The following is a 13292-nucleotide window of genomic DNA, read 5'->3' on the forward strand; positions in this document are numbered from 1 at the left end:
ATCTGCCTCGCCCGGAAAGAACGCAATGATGGTGCCAACTTGGGCCAGTGAAGCAACATCCTCCACAACTAGATTGAAGAACAAACAACAGCAACTTGTCTGTTCCCCTTCCCCCAATTCCCCAGCACTGTTCCCATCCCCCCTTATTCCCCAATTAAAAAAAAAAAAGCAATTGACATTTGTCTCCATTCACAGATATTTGAAAGCTGGTAAGGGCAATCCGGAAAATGCGAGGTTAATCCTCTGGTCATGACTGAATGAGAAAAGAAAGTTAGACTGTTGTGAAAAAAGCTAAAGTGGCTACCCACTTACTAGATAGTACTATCATTAATATGATCATTTTATGAACTTCCACAAAAATAGTTCACTATGTAGAAGATACATTTTTAACTTTTGTGTCCTTTTTAAAAAATCAATTTACCTACCTTTCTAAAGTTAATTAACCAGAGTGGAATTTCACCCATGGAGAAGCTTCTTTTTTTTTCTCTTTCTCACTCACTTGTTCTCAAAGTGGCTTTGCCATTTCAGTCCTCTGTTTCCCCAAAGACATCCCAGATCTGCTGCCATCATCCCCGGAATTGCTGATCTACCTGACTCTGCGGCAAACTACCTTGTACATATATCCTTGGTCAGGCTTTAAACAAATTCAAGAAAAAAAAAGTCATTGCTCTTTGCGTGCACATTTCTTTGCAACTAAGATGCTGTAAATAGTAACAAGGGATCTAGGGATCTCACAGAACACGCGCAAATGTACTGTTTCTCAAAGAGCATCAACTGTCTGCTTGCACTTGAGGCTGTTTTCCTGTAGGACACTCCTAGAAATGCTTCATGCACCCTCAATGATTCTTACATATTTATAATAAAAACTACTAGGAGACAACAATGAAAAGAACAATTGAACTACAATCAGATAAAGCTGTATTTACTTCTTTTGCTTGTAGAGGAAGACGCTCTTTCCAAAGTTTGTACAAAGAGTGTATAGGTTTATCTTCTGTTTTGTAAGGTTAAATTTTACTTCAAAGCTTTTACTTTCTCCTTAAAAAAATATATATATATATATTTTTTAAAGATTTTTTTATTTTTTTATTGGGGAATTGGGGGGATGGGAACAGTGCTGGGGAATTGGGGGAAGGGGAACAGACAAGTTGCTGTCGTTTTGTTCTTCAGTCTAGTTGTGGAGGACGTTGCTTCACTGGCCCAAGTTGGCACCATCATTGTGCTCTTCCTGGGTGAGGCAGATCAGTCGCCGGCTTCTGGACGGCCACTCACTGCGGCTGCTGGCCGCTCACGCTGGCTGCTGGCTACACACAGTAGCCCATGTCAACCCGTTGCCACAGGGGCTGCAGCCTATGCCATCGCCGGCGACTCACGGCAGCCCAGCTCCAGGTTGAGCTGTTGTTCAGCATCTTAGCTGTGGAGGGCAGTGTCACTGGCCCTCATATGTGGGATCCGAACCGGGGCCCTCTGGCATCCCAAGCCAGTTCTCAACCATCGCGCCACTCAGCCGGCCCTCTCCTTAAAAAATATTTAACCCTGCAATTCCACTTGTAGAAATGTATCCTAAAAAGTGATTAGAGGTGACAGAAAGATTTTACACAAAGATACTTGTCATGTTGTGGTTGTTAAAAAAATACAGACTTTATGTTTGAGAGCAGTTTTAGGTTCAGAGCAAAATTGAGGGAAAGATACAGAGTTCCCATATATCCTCTGCCCCCACACGTGCAAGGCCCCCGCCATTATCAGCACCCCCACCAGAGTGGTACATTTATTACAATCCATGAACCTACATTGACACATCACTGCCACCGAGAGTCCATAGTGTACACTAGGGTTCAGTCTTGGTGTTATACATGCTATGGGCTTAGACAAATGTATGATGACACGTATCCACCATTATAGTATCACACAGGGTAATTTCACTGCCCTAAAACTCCCCTGTGCTCCACCTGTTCATTCCTCCAAATTGTGTTTTAATAATACAAAATTAGAAATAATGCAAAGATACAACAGTAGGGATAGGTTAACTGACACATCTATTTAGTGGAATACACTATGATGAATAAGACTTATGTTTAGAAAGTATTTCAGAAGTAGGACAAATTTTTACAGTTTATTAAATGAAAAAAACAGATTTTAAAACATTTTGGTGCGGATTTAAGAAAGACAATAATGTTATATGCCCACATGCCAACTTTGGGTTATGGGGTTATTGCAAATTCTATTTTAATTTAATTTTAATTGTTTGTATTTTCCTGTACTTTATAAATGGTCTACAAAAAATAACTACTGCTTTTATGAGCAGAATTAAAACCATACACTTTAATTATAAAACTTACAGTCTTTCTTTTCCTTGTAAAAAATGTAATTATCACTTTGGTAATATTTTCTAGCCCCAATTAGGTTTGGTTTTTAGTTCCAAAATATAATGAGAGGAGTGGCAAAGACAAATTCCTGAGGTAACTGAAACAGTTCGATGTGGGGGGAAAGCAAGAAGTACGAAGCTGGGAAGAGAGAACACAGGTGGGGAGATAATCCACGAATGCCAGAGCTGGAGAGGCTCAGGCTTGCCTGGCAAGTGTGCCCTGGCGCCTTCCTCCCATGTCTGGGGCAGACGTAATTCATCAGTCAGGGTACCTCTCAGATACTCTGGCGTACCGCGACTTGAGTTGGAACGTCCTCACCATCTACAAAACAGCAGCAGGTACAGGAAGTGACTTGCTTCTACTCACATAGCAAGCAGGGCCTGTCCTCTTGATAAGAATGCAGCAGTAGGCTGGGCATCAGGCTACACAGGTTAGTGTTTGGCCAGTGTCCTCAGGACAGAGCACCTTGAGAGGGATGGTGGGCCTCGGGATGTCTGGTGATGACTGGATGGACATGAGGTAGGGGGTGTCACTAGAATACGTGCTGAGCTTAGAATCACTGGAGATGTTGCAGAACCCATATCTGAGTGATGTGGCCTGTGGCGTAGTTGTGGGCAGTCAGTGTCATCTCTGGCCCTGTGCATCCACTTGTGTGTCCACTCATGGGTCCATTCATTGCTCATCCCCCCAGTGCTTATTCAGCAAAACCTCTGCAGAAGCTGCCATGGTGGGAGTAGGAGCCCACTGCCAGTGCAGGTGTGAGAGGCTTAAATGATGGATGTGGCTTGTGACTGGCCCCTGGGGGCTGTAATCAGGACGACTTTGTTGTTGAAGTGGAGTAGCCTTTTGAAGTGAGGGCCATGACAGGGCCTAGAAGACTTGCTTTACCCACTGCTCTTGTTGAGGAATGCACTGTGCTGTTGTTAGCGGGCTACCCCCCCACCCCCCCCCTGCTTAGGGAAGGCTCTGCCATTTACTGCACTGTCAGAGCTTTCAGGCTGGTCCATCCTCATAGGCGTGAGCCTTCAGAGCACGTTTTATTGTCTAACCTTTTTCCTCTGTAGTTTGTGCTCTCACCATAACAACCACATTGCTGCAGAAATCAGAAAAAATGGAAACCAGAGCCCCTCCCTCCTCTGCTCAAAACCCTGCAGCAGCCCAGCTCTCTCAGGGTGCAGCTAGGGGCAGGTAAGAGAATCCCTGTGGACACAGGAGATAACCTGTGTTCTTAGCGGGGCAGAGAGAGGAGTGCTTAATGGAAGGAGCTCTGGAGCCAGAAGGCTGGGATTTGAATCCCAGATACTCACACCTGAGCCTGAAGGGACTGGGCCAGGGCTTGCAGATGACACTGGGGACAGGACCACGTGAGCAGAGGGGAGCCCTTCCTGCTGCCAATCCACCATCCTGAGGACCTGGGAGCTGTGGGCAGCACCTGGGCCTGACACCTGCTGGTTGGTTGGGAGCTGGTGGTTTATAATCTTAGTGAATGAATTGATCTCGTCTTCTCCAGGGTGAAAGTAATAGAGGTGACTTTGGATGAGCTTCTTGGGAGAAGTGTCTTCACAAGGGTCTGGAGTAAGTGTTGAGTTTGAGACGGGTGCTGGTGAAGAGAGGGGGGGGGTGTCTCGCATGAGGTCCCCCTTGGCCTCCGGAATGAAGTGTCCTGAGACATACGACCTTGCTAGGTCAGCTGGATAAAAACGGCGCACTCCCATCTAGCCAAGTTATTCTGAGTTTGCACATTGATTTATATAGTTTTGTGTAATTTATTTCTGAGTGTGTAACAATTCTATTCTTGGGTGTTGTAACCTTGACTTGCCATGAAACTTTGCTGATAAAACTGTACACGTGTAAATCTTCGGAGGCAAACCTTCTAAAGTGTGAAAAATGTCTGCATGCCAGCAATTCAAGTGGTTATCTGAGCTAGCAGTTATAATCAAATATGCCACTTCTTCCCCCATTAAACACACACACACACACACACACACACACACACACTGTTGACTTAAAAACTTTGGCATAGGAAGAAACATCACGTTTTCCTTTCATCTCCTCTTTTGCTTTGGAGTCCCAAGGATCATGATGGTTAAGCTTCAGTACACTTGAGGTTGGCACTGACAGAGGAGAGGACATGGGTTTGAGTCCCAGGCTCTAGGACCAAGAGGCCTTCCAGAGCCTGCTGGGTTCAGAGAGAAGGGCCACATGAACACTGAATGCACTCGTGTTTGCTAGGACCCGCTTTCTGAACCCTGTCTCTTACTAACGGCTTCCTTGTTTGTCCTCCTCCCAGAAGGGTTTGTGAGAAGAAAGAAGATTTCCCTTTGGTTTGTGGGGTCTCTGCTGGTGTTGTCTATCTTCATACTGACCATCGGCCTCGCTGCCACCACCAGGACGGAGAACGTGACTGTTGGGGGCTACTACCCAGGGATCATTGTGAGTGACGTGGTCCCGGCATCTGTGAAAGGGGCACTGGGCACCACAGATTGCTGTGGGGGTGGTGACATACTCTGCTCCAGCTCCACAGAGTTGGAGGTTTAGGGCATGGGAACGTCTGTTGGTGGTTGTGGTTGGCAGAATAATGACCCCAAAGGCATCTGTGTCCTCCTCCCCGGGATCTGTGAAGGTGGTGGTGGGCTACACAGCAGGGGGAATGTTAAGGCAGCTAGTCAGCTGGCTTGGAGAGGGAGTGATGACCCTTCATCGTCCAGGTGGATCAGTGTTAGTACAGGGTCCTTAGCCGTGAAGGTGGGCCTGGGAGAGGTGTCAGAGCCATGCGATGACAGATGTTGACAATGGAAAGAGAGACACGAGTCAAGGAGTGTGATGGCTCTGGACCCGGGAAAGGCCTGGCCCAGTTTCTCCCCCAGAGCCTCCAGGGGGAACCAGCCCTGTGACACCTGGATTTTATCCCGTGAGACCAAGCTGACCAGAGTAGTCCTCAGAAAACGGACATATAGGTTTAAAAGGCACCTGCCAAGGAATCTCGATTGAAGATTACATTAATCATGATATCACGTGGGAACAACAGGAAAATGACAGCTAATCAGATCTGGCATGAATTGGTCACCTAAATTTAGAATTATCAGAAAGATTTTTTGACCTGTAAACTCACATCCATTCTCGTTAGCAATAAAATTTGCTCCAAGGGTCCGCATTGTGTACAGGGAGCATCTATGAAATTGCCTTTTATGTCAGTTATGATGCCCTTAAAATGCACCGGAACCTTGAGCTGCTGTGTTTAGCACCTAAAGTGCTAAACAAAGATTTTTTTAAAATCAAGCTTATTTAATTATGTTACTCTCACCAAAAGTATTATCAAGATTAGTAATAATATCGATAACATTTTTAGCAAGGAGGAAAAGGTTTTTGGTACTCTTAATATTTAAAAATATTTTACAAATATTGTTCATTTCGTCTTTATATTACCTTTTATTTTTATTTTTTGTCTGCTTTATATCTCGACGTTATCTATATATATATAATTTATACAAGTGGACACATTGGTCAATGTTGCTCAAGCAGTAGTTTGCCGTAATCAGAAGTGTCTGGGCGCTGATGGTAACCACTTTGAGCACCCCTTGTAATTGCAGAAGTCAAACGTGACTTGTAATCATCTTTTGTTATCTGTATATATTGAGTATTACAATTTTAATAGTTTTCCTTTCTTAAAACGTGTATACATTTTTTGGCACCCTCTGTGTAAACAGTGTCTGTACAGAAAAAGTTTTATCAGTGAAATCTCATGAAGCCAATGTCATGTTGGAGACGCCACTTTGCTGCCATGTGTCCTGGATGGGAGGGGGAGCCCGGAATTGGGGGGCAAGGGTGGGGGTGGGGTTGCAGGTAGTGGCTGTAAGGATGGATCCTCCCAAATCATTTGCAAAGTTTCAGGATCAGTGTTGAGTAGTAGCTGTTTGCTTGTTCTTTAAGCTTCACTTGTTCAGGATTCCCCACCTTGAGAACGTCCATCCTGGTTGTAGTCAGAGCCATGCTCTGTCAAGGACCTGATTCTTGGGCAACGACCAGAATGAAATAAGCTTCGGCCCAGATGGTTCTTAAAGTAAACTATGGAGATGATAGATGAAATTCACTTAAAGAAAATGTGGATAAAAGTCACTTCCATGGAGATCCTGTGTCCAACTTAGAGACTTACAGGAAAGAGTGGGTCTCAGGAAGAAATGGGCTAAACTCAACATTTTGGAAAGAGGATTTTTTTTTCATGTCCAAAAAAAGTGGAACTCAGTGAAACTTAATAGATATATTTTAATACATTTATGTTGGAATGAAATTTTGAACTGTGGAGTTAGACTGTGATATTTTGAAGTTCCACACGAAGAAAACATTTTTTTCTTGTTACTCCTTGAGAATTCTTAAATTATTGATGAAAACGTCATCTGTGCTTCCATGCCCATCTCCATACATATCATTTCAGATAAAGACATCTGTAGACATACCTAGGTCTGATTTTTACTGCGTTAAATTTGATACCATGGCCTTAGAGACTGGTTAGCTGTCCCCAGGCTTGTCCCAAATGGTCCCTTGGAAGTCTGATGGGCAGGGTTCACCTGCCCAGTGAGAAGGGCTCTAATGCAGGGTCCCAGTGCAGCGGTCTCACATTGTCTGTGAGAAGCTTGTCACAAGCTGCTCTGTGCAGCGTCATCTGTGGGCATTGCTAAAACTGCATTCCTCAAGCTGGGGGGGGGGCAATATTTAAGAAATTCTTCCACCAAGTAGACATGGAAGAATGAGGTATACCTGTGTCCCCTGGACACACTGAAGTGGAGGGATCCTGGTGCCCAGCCCTTAGATCCTGCATTTTGAGATGAAGACAGCCACGTGTATGTTTTCCCCAGCACCCCAGCATCACTTCCTCCTGGGCAGCTGTGATCTCGGCTCTCTCAAGGAACAAGAGGAATGATTCTCAGGAGCCGCTCGACGCCCTCCTTTTTCTTTCTCCTCTCCTTCCCCACGGTTACCTGTCTGCCTGCTCACCTGAGTCCAAAGCTCATCTCTGAGCCGTGTTAGCCATGTCCGTGGGTGACTGGCAACTTTTATTTTGAAATACCCATGGTTCTAGTTTTCTAGTATTCTTACCTGAGGAGTCCTCCAACTATGCGACTTGGGACAGGCCTAGGAGACACATCAGGTGGGCCTTTCACCTGATGATCAGATGCAGAAGATGGGCTGTGAGTGGGCTGGGCTACTGTGAAGAGGTTGTCCTCTGTGAGGGGAAGGGGGCACATAATGCTCTCTTTTCCTGTAGTCAAGAGTTAAACCCATGTAAGAGTTAAAGTGTTGGAACGTAGAAGATGAGATGGATCATGTCTCAGCACTTTCTCGTCCAATTGCCAGCTTTGATGGAGCCCGAGAAGCCAACCCAAATGTGCATGAAGCCATCCGCCACTCAGTGGTCAAAACTTGGTGAGGTGGGGATGGCTGGTCTTGGCCCTTGGATCAAATGTTTGAAGGGTGGCAGTCTCCTGTGCATTTTTTACTGTTAAATGTCAGCATCCAGCCACCAGGCATGCTAACCAGATGCTTTCTCCCTTGTTTTTCTTTTGCTCTCAGCTGGGCTTTGGATCTTTCTTAGGAATTATTGGCATCAACCTGGTGGAGAATCGAAGGCAAATGGTAAGAAAGTACATTGTTTTTTTCAAATGGCAATATTTCATCTTTTTTTTTTAATGGCTGTGTAGTATGGGATTGTTTTCTTAACTTCCATTTTTGAGGTTCATTGCAAGTGTATAAAAATACAATTGATTTTTCTGTGTTGGTCTTGTATCCTGCAACCCTGTTGAACTAATTTATTAGTTCTAATGGATTTTTAGTGAAGTCCTTAGGACTGACCATCTATAAGGTTATGTCATCTACAAATAGAAATAGTTTTGCTACTTTTTTCCAGTCTGGTTACTGGAGGTCCATTTCTATGGTTTTTCATTAAAAAAAAAAATGTGGGCCTTGGAGTGAAAGGAGGAAAATCCAGAAGTGACAGCAGTTGCCAGAGCAGTGTGGGGTCTGGAATCCCAGTAAACTTCCCTGTAAACAGGGGGCCACCCAGGTTCCTCAGAGCAGAGCCTCCTGACTGGCCTTGTTTGTGATGCCTACAACTGCCTTTTCAGGAAAAGCATTCTTCCAAGGCTAACTTTTGTGTGGTAAACATATATTTCACTATCTAACATTTAATTTAATATTTATGAAAGCCAAAACTTGTGTCTACAATTAGTAGCTGTGTGATCTTGGGAAACTTACTTGTCTATTTTGAGCCTCAGTTTCTTCATTGTCAGGTTTGTTGGGAGCATGTGAGTTAATGCGTGTGAGGACACCTAGCATGGCGCTGGCCCATAACAGGTGTTTAGAAAATAGTAGCCATCGTTATATACTGTGTTTAAGCACATAGGTTAGTCAGGACATTCAAGTTGTTTCAAAAGGAGACAATAGCTGGCTGAGAAAATGTCAGCTAAAGAGAGAGTGCTTGTTGTTTCAAATGCATCTAAATATAGAGAATGCTTTCTTGTTTCTTCATTTCTTTTTATTTTAATTTTTTACTACAGAACATTTTAAACCTATTCAAAAGTAGACAGACTAATATAATGAACCCCTCTGTACCCACCTCCCGATTTCATCAACTGTTGACTCAGGGCCAATCTCCTTTCATCTCCCACCCATTTCTTCCCTTCTCATATTATTTTGTAGCAAATCCCAGACATAGTATCATTTCATCCGTAATGATATCATTGCATGGTATCATTTCACTCTGTTCAATTTAAGGGGTGGAATCTAATCATTAGAAGTGGTTTCACCATTATCTCTACCCATTATTATGTTAGTCTTCAGTGATATCCAAAGAACGCTCCAAATTGAGTCAGCATTTGGTATTTTTCCATTCATGAATGAGTTATTACTTTCTCCTCGCCCAAACAGACATATGAATCATTGATTTCATGAATAGCTCTATAGTCTAGCATGGCCAAAGGATATCAATGGCCAAGATGGAGAAGTTAAGGGCCTAAGAAGTTTGTTAACTGCTGAGCCTCCCCACCCCACCCCATATCTGTGGAGAGAGAGAGAGAGAGAGAGAGAGAGAGAGAGAGAGAGAGGAATTCTTCTAGAATATAATTTAAAATCCACTGAATCAGAGGAACCAATGAGACTAATAAGAATAGCTTATAGATTAAAAAACATTTCCTTCAGAGGATTAGGTTATCAGCCTTTGGCTAGCTGGTCTAGAGATAACTGTTTTTTCCCTGTTCTTTTGAGTGTTATATTGAGAGTATTCCTGCTTATCCCCACTCTTCTGCCTAATGTCTGTGCTTCGGGTCTTGACATAATGGGAATCTCATCATCCTTACTGGGGGACGTCCAGCCCTTTACCTTCTCATATAGAAGCCCAGACAGTCTTCACCACTCTCAAGACTGAGTTGGGTGGGGCTGAAACAAAGGGACTACCACAGGACTTCAGGCAGGGTAGACATGGCACCATATTCCCAGGTCCTAGACCACTGCACTGGGAAGATCCGAAGGTCATCAGGTAGGAAACCTGCCAATGTCACAGCGAACCATTTAGAGGCTGAGCAGATGAGGCGGGGCCGTGCTTGACCTTTGCTGTCCTGGAGGGCAGGAGAGGGAGTGCAGTGGCCCCGGTCACACACCATCCAACCTCAGACTCCCACACCCCACCTCAGGAGCCTGGACACGGATATAGGGAGCCCCTCATGGGTGTCAGTTCATCTCAGAATGTGGTCCCTGCTGGCCTGCCCGATATTCCAAGGGTGAACCCTCCCTGCAGTGCCTTACCCAGTAATGTTTTCTTCACCTTCTTCACTCAACTGCTGGGGCCACACCTGTAGTGGATGGTCTGAAAGACAAAGGACCCTGAGTGACACCTTCCCCTGAAGACGCTGCAACTTACACCTTTCCAGAGTTTGGTTGAGTTTGGGAGAAGAGTGGAGAGTTGGAGTGGGGGGGGGGCGTGAATGGAGAAGCCATGGAATTGCCCACTGCAAATGTAATATACACTGCAGCCTTAACTGGCAGAGGCTGTGAGGATTTGCATCCCTTCAGGACGTCTAGAGTGGTGGCTTTATGGTTGGCTGATTCAATGGCTCAGTTTGTCCTGAGGCCCCAGTTCCTTCTCTCTTTCCACTCGGCCCTCCTCAGGGCTGTTAGTCTGCCAATACAGCAGCATCTTGAGGAAGAAAGAAGGAGGTGGCTTCCTTTGATTCTCTTAGGGAGAAGACAATTTTCCTAGAGTCTGTAACAGACCTTCCTTTGTATCTCAACAGACCTTCCTTCATATCTCACTGGTCAGGTCTACACTCATTTCTAAACCAACCCCTGCCATTGAATTAACTCACCAACAGTCTCACTTAGGAGCTGGGTGGTATCAGCTTCCCAAAGGGACATGACTAGTGTGGAAGTGAGAGACCAGAACACAATCAACATTAGTTAGGAAGAAAGAAAGGAGGGGTGGATGCTGGGTGGACAGCCAGCAAGATTTCCTACAGAGGCCTCTCTCTTTTGAATTGGAAGGTTAACTTCACGCAATGGGTTATAGCACCTGTGTGTCTGGAAAGATGCATGTCATTTAAATGAATAGTTATCGAGAGCTTGCTATGTACCATAAGGGATGAGGGACACACAGAGTCCTCACCACTCCAAGTGACAACCTTCCCAGTGATACATTCTCACCTTACCCTGTTTTCTTTCCGTCTTCTCCTCTTAGCACCACAACCTTATCTATCTATTTGGTATTTGTTTTTTTAATCTACTTTCCTTTGTTGGAATGCAACTCCATGAGCCCAGCAGAGATTTCAAGGTGACCTTTCCCCTACTGAATAAGGTGGTTGCCCTTCTCCCAAGAGAAGAGACCCCAAACAGCGCAATGAAATATAGTCACAACCTTAATCTAGAAACTTTTAGTGTTGCTAGAGTCACAGTTTCTATTTGCAAAATCCATAGGTTCTGGCAGTCCTCACATATAATGGAAAATGATTTGGAACTGATCAGTTTCTGCTGTGTGCATTCTTCTGGCTTTGTACTGTTGAATTCACTACTTAGCTTGAAGGAGAGTTAGCAATGCCTGGAAAGGATAGAAGTAGCTGTGACACAAAAGCCAAGGAGGACACTTTCCTGAGAGGCAACTCTTCTGTGGCTGATTTTGGCGAGTTTTGCATTTCCAGTCTGAGGAGCCAGAGGAGAGAATTTCCAACGTTTTTCTCAACACTGTCACCTGGACCCTGGGGTTTACACACCAGAGACGTTCTCGGGCAGTATCATGCATGTGACCACCCCAGCGCTGAATTTATCACATATATGATCATGCTAGCACTGAGTTTACTATATGGGTGGTCTTGCTGGCACTCAGTTTTACTTTTGCAGAGGTAGTGGGAGGAAGTACAACCAGGCAGAACCAGCTGAAAGTTGATGAGGACGTTCAAATAGTGGGGACGGTTTGTGCAAGACCAAATCAGAACACGTTTATAAATCCAGACAGGTGAGGGCAGTCCTGCAATGTTAAAAGATACTTTGGGAGTTTTGTGCTTTCTGTGAAGTTCTGGATGAAATCAGGTGGAAGGTCTCTCAGCTGTCCAGACTATGATCAGGCACAGTTGGGCCAGAGCTGGCCACCTGACCACGACATGGAGTATGGCATTCTCTGAGGAGTCATCAAGTTGGTACATCATGAACTAACCAGGGCAAGGGTCCAACAACTCTGGCTGCACACTTGTGGTGAGAGAGCTAACGGGGCATCAGTGGGTCATGTGCAGTTCCAGTTCTGGAAGTTTCTCAGGTAATAATGTCACAGTTGTGAGGATTAGATGGGATGCCCTGTGCTAAAGGACTTTGGCAGCTCTCAAGTGATTTTGTTCATCTTTGAGTCCCTTCTTGTTTGTCCTCTTTGGCTGAGAATTCTGCCCAACAAGAGTTGGGAGGTGCGCTTATGGAACAGAGTGCGAGCCGTGTCCTTCCTGTCACCTGTCCTGGGCTGAGGGACCTTGTAGTTAGTCACAGAAGCATCCTCAGCAGGAGTGATGGGGATGTACGCCCTTCTCTCCCAGATGACTGTAAAATGAGATGGTGCAGCCTCGTGGTGCAAGGCCTACTGAAAGAAAAGCATGCACTGTGGGGCTTAGTATTTCATCTCCGATGGGTGTGAGCTGAGTGAGGACAAAGACCATCCATCTGGGAGTGGCAGGAAGGTCCAAAGAGGAGGCTGGGAGGACACGGCAGCCAAAGCAGGTGCAGGCTTTCCACTTTCCTTTGGTAGAGATACCTGGCCTCCCCACTGGGAAATCTGAAAATTGCCTTCTGAGTCTTTTGTCTGTGTTTTAATGTATTTTTTTCATAATAGCAGTGCAAAAGTTCCGTTAGGTATAATTTCTCAATGATGTTTACATAACTCTTTACATCATAATTGTTTTATTTGTATGTAGTAATTTCATAGGGGAAGAAGCTATACGGGTTTTCCTTTTCCCATCGAGATGAAGGAAGCATTTTTGTCTACATTTCCTTAACACTGGTGAACTTCGAATGCTGTGTGGTAGGTAACGCAGCTCCTGGCTGGTGCAGCCTCTGGAGGAAATTTGGCTTATTTTTCCAGGGCTAGCTCAAGGCCTTCCCTCATCCTCAGGGTGAGATGAGTCCTCCCTTTCTGCGTGCATCCAGAGCTCTTGGTTTACTTTTGTTACAGTGGGTACCGCCCTGAAGCGTCGGTCCTTCACAGTGGGGGCTCCATCTCACTCATCTCTGCTTCTCTCCAACACACAGAACAGCTACTGAATCATTATTGAGTCAGTTGACTCAGAGAAGTTGTGCAGAATAGTCAGATTGAAAACTGCCATGGCACTGGAGAAGGGCCAACAGGAAATCATTTTTTGTAGTTCAGATCAAGGCTTATACAGGCACAGCTCCCTTCAGGGAGTCCCCAAA

General features: G+C 45.0%; 1 protein-coding gene across 2 annotated transcripts in view; it reads left to right on the forward strand.

The window, feature by feature from the left end:
- TMEM255B (transmembrane protein 255B) overlaps nucleotides 1-13292 on the forward strand; it is a 38087-nt gene that overhangs the window by 3799 nt on the left and 20996 nt on the right. The window contains exons 2-3 of one of the 2 annotated variants that reach the window (XM_019644766.1): nucleotides 4654-4796; nucleotides 7932-7994. In XM_019644766.1, the coding sequence (XP_019500311.1) occupies nucleotides 4654-4796; nucleotides 7932-7994 (206 nt within the window). The remainder of the gene's footprint in view (nucleotides 1-4653; nucleotides 4797-7931; nucleotides 7995-13292) is intronic. The other variant, XM_019644765.1, reaches the window with a different exon arrangement.

Source organism: Hipposideros armiger, unplaced genomic scaffold (genome assembly GCF_001890085.2).
Source record: "Hipposideros armiger isolate ML-2016 unplaced genomic scaffold, ASM189008v1 scaffold_91, whole genome shotgun sequence".
NCBI lineage: Eukaryota > Metazoa > Chordata > Mammalia > Chiroptera > Hipposideridae > Hipposideros > Hipposideros armiger.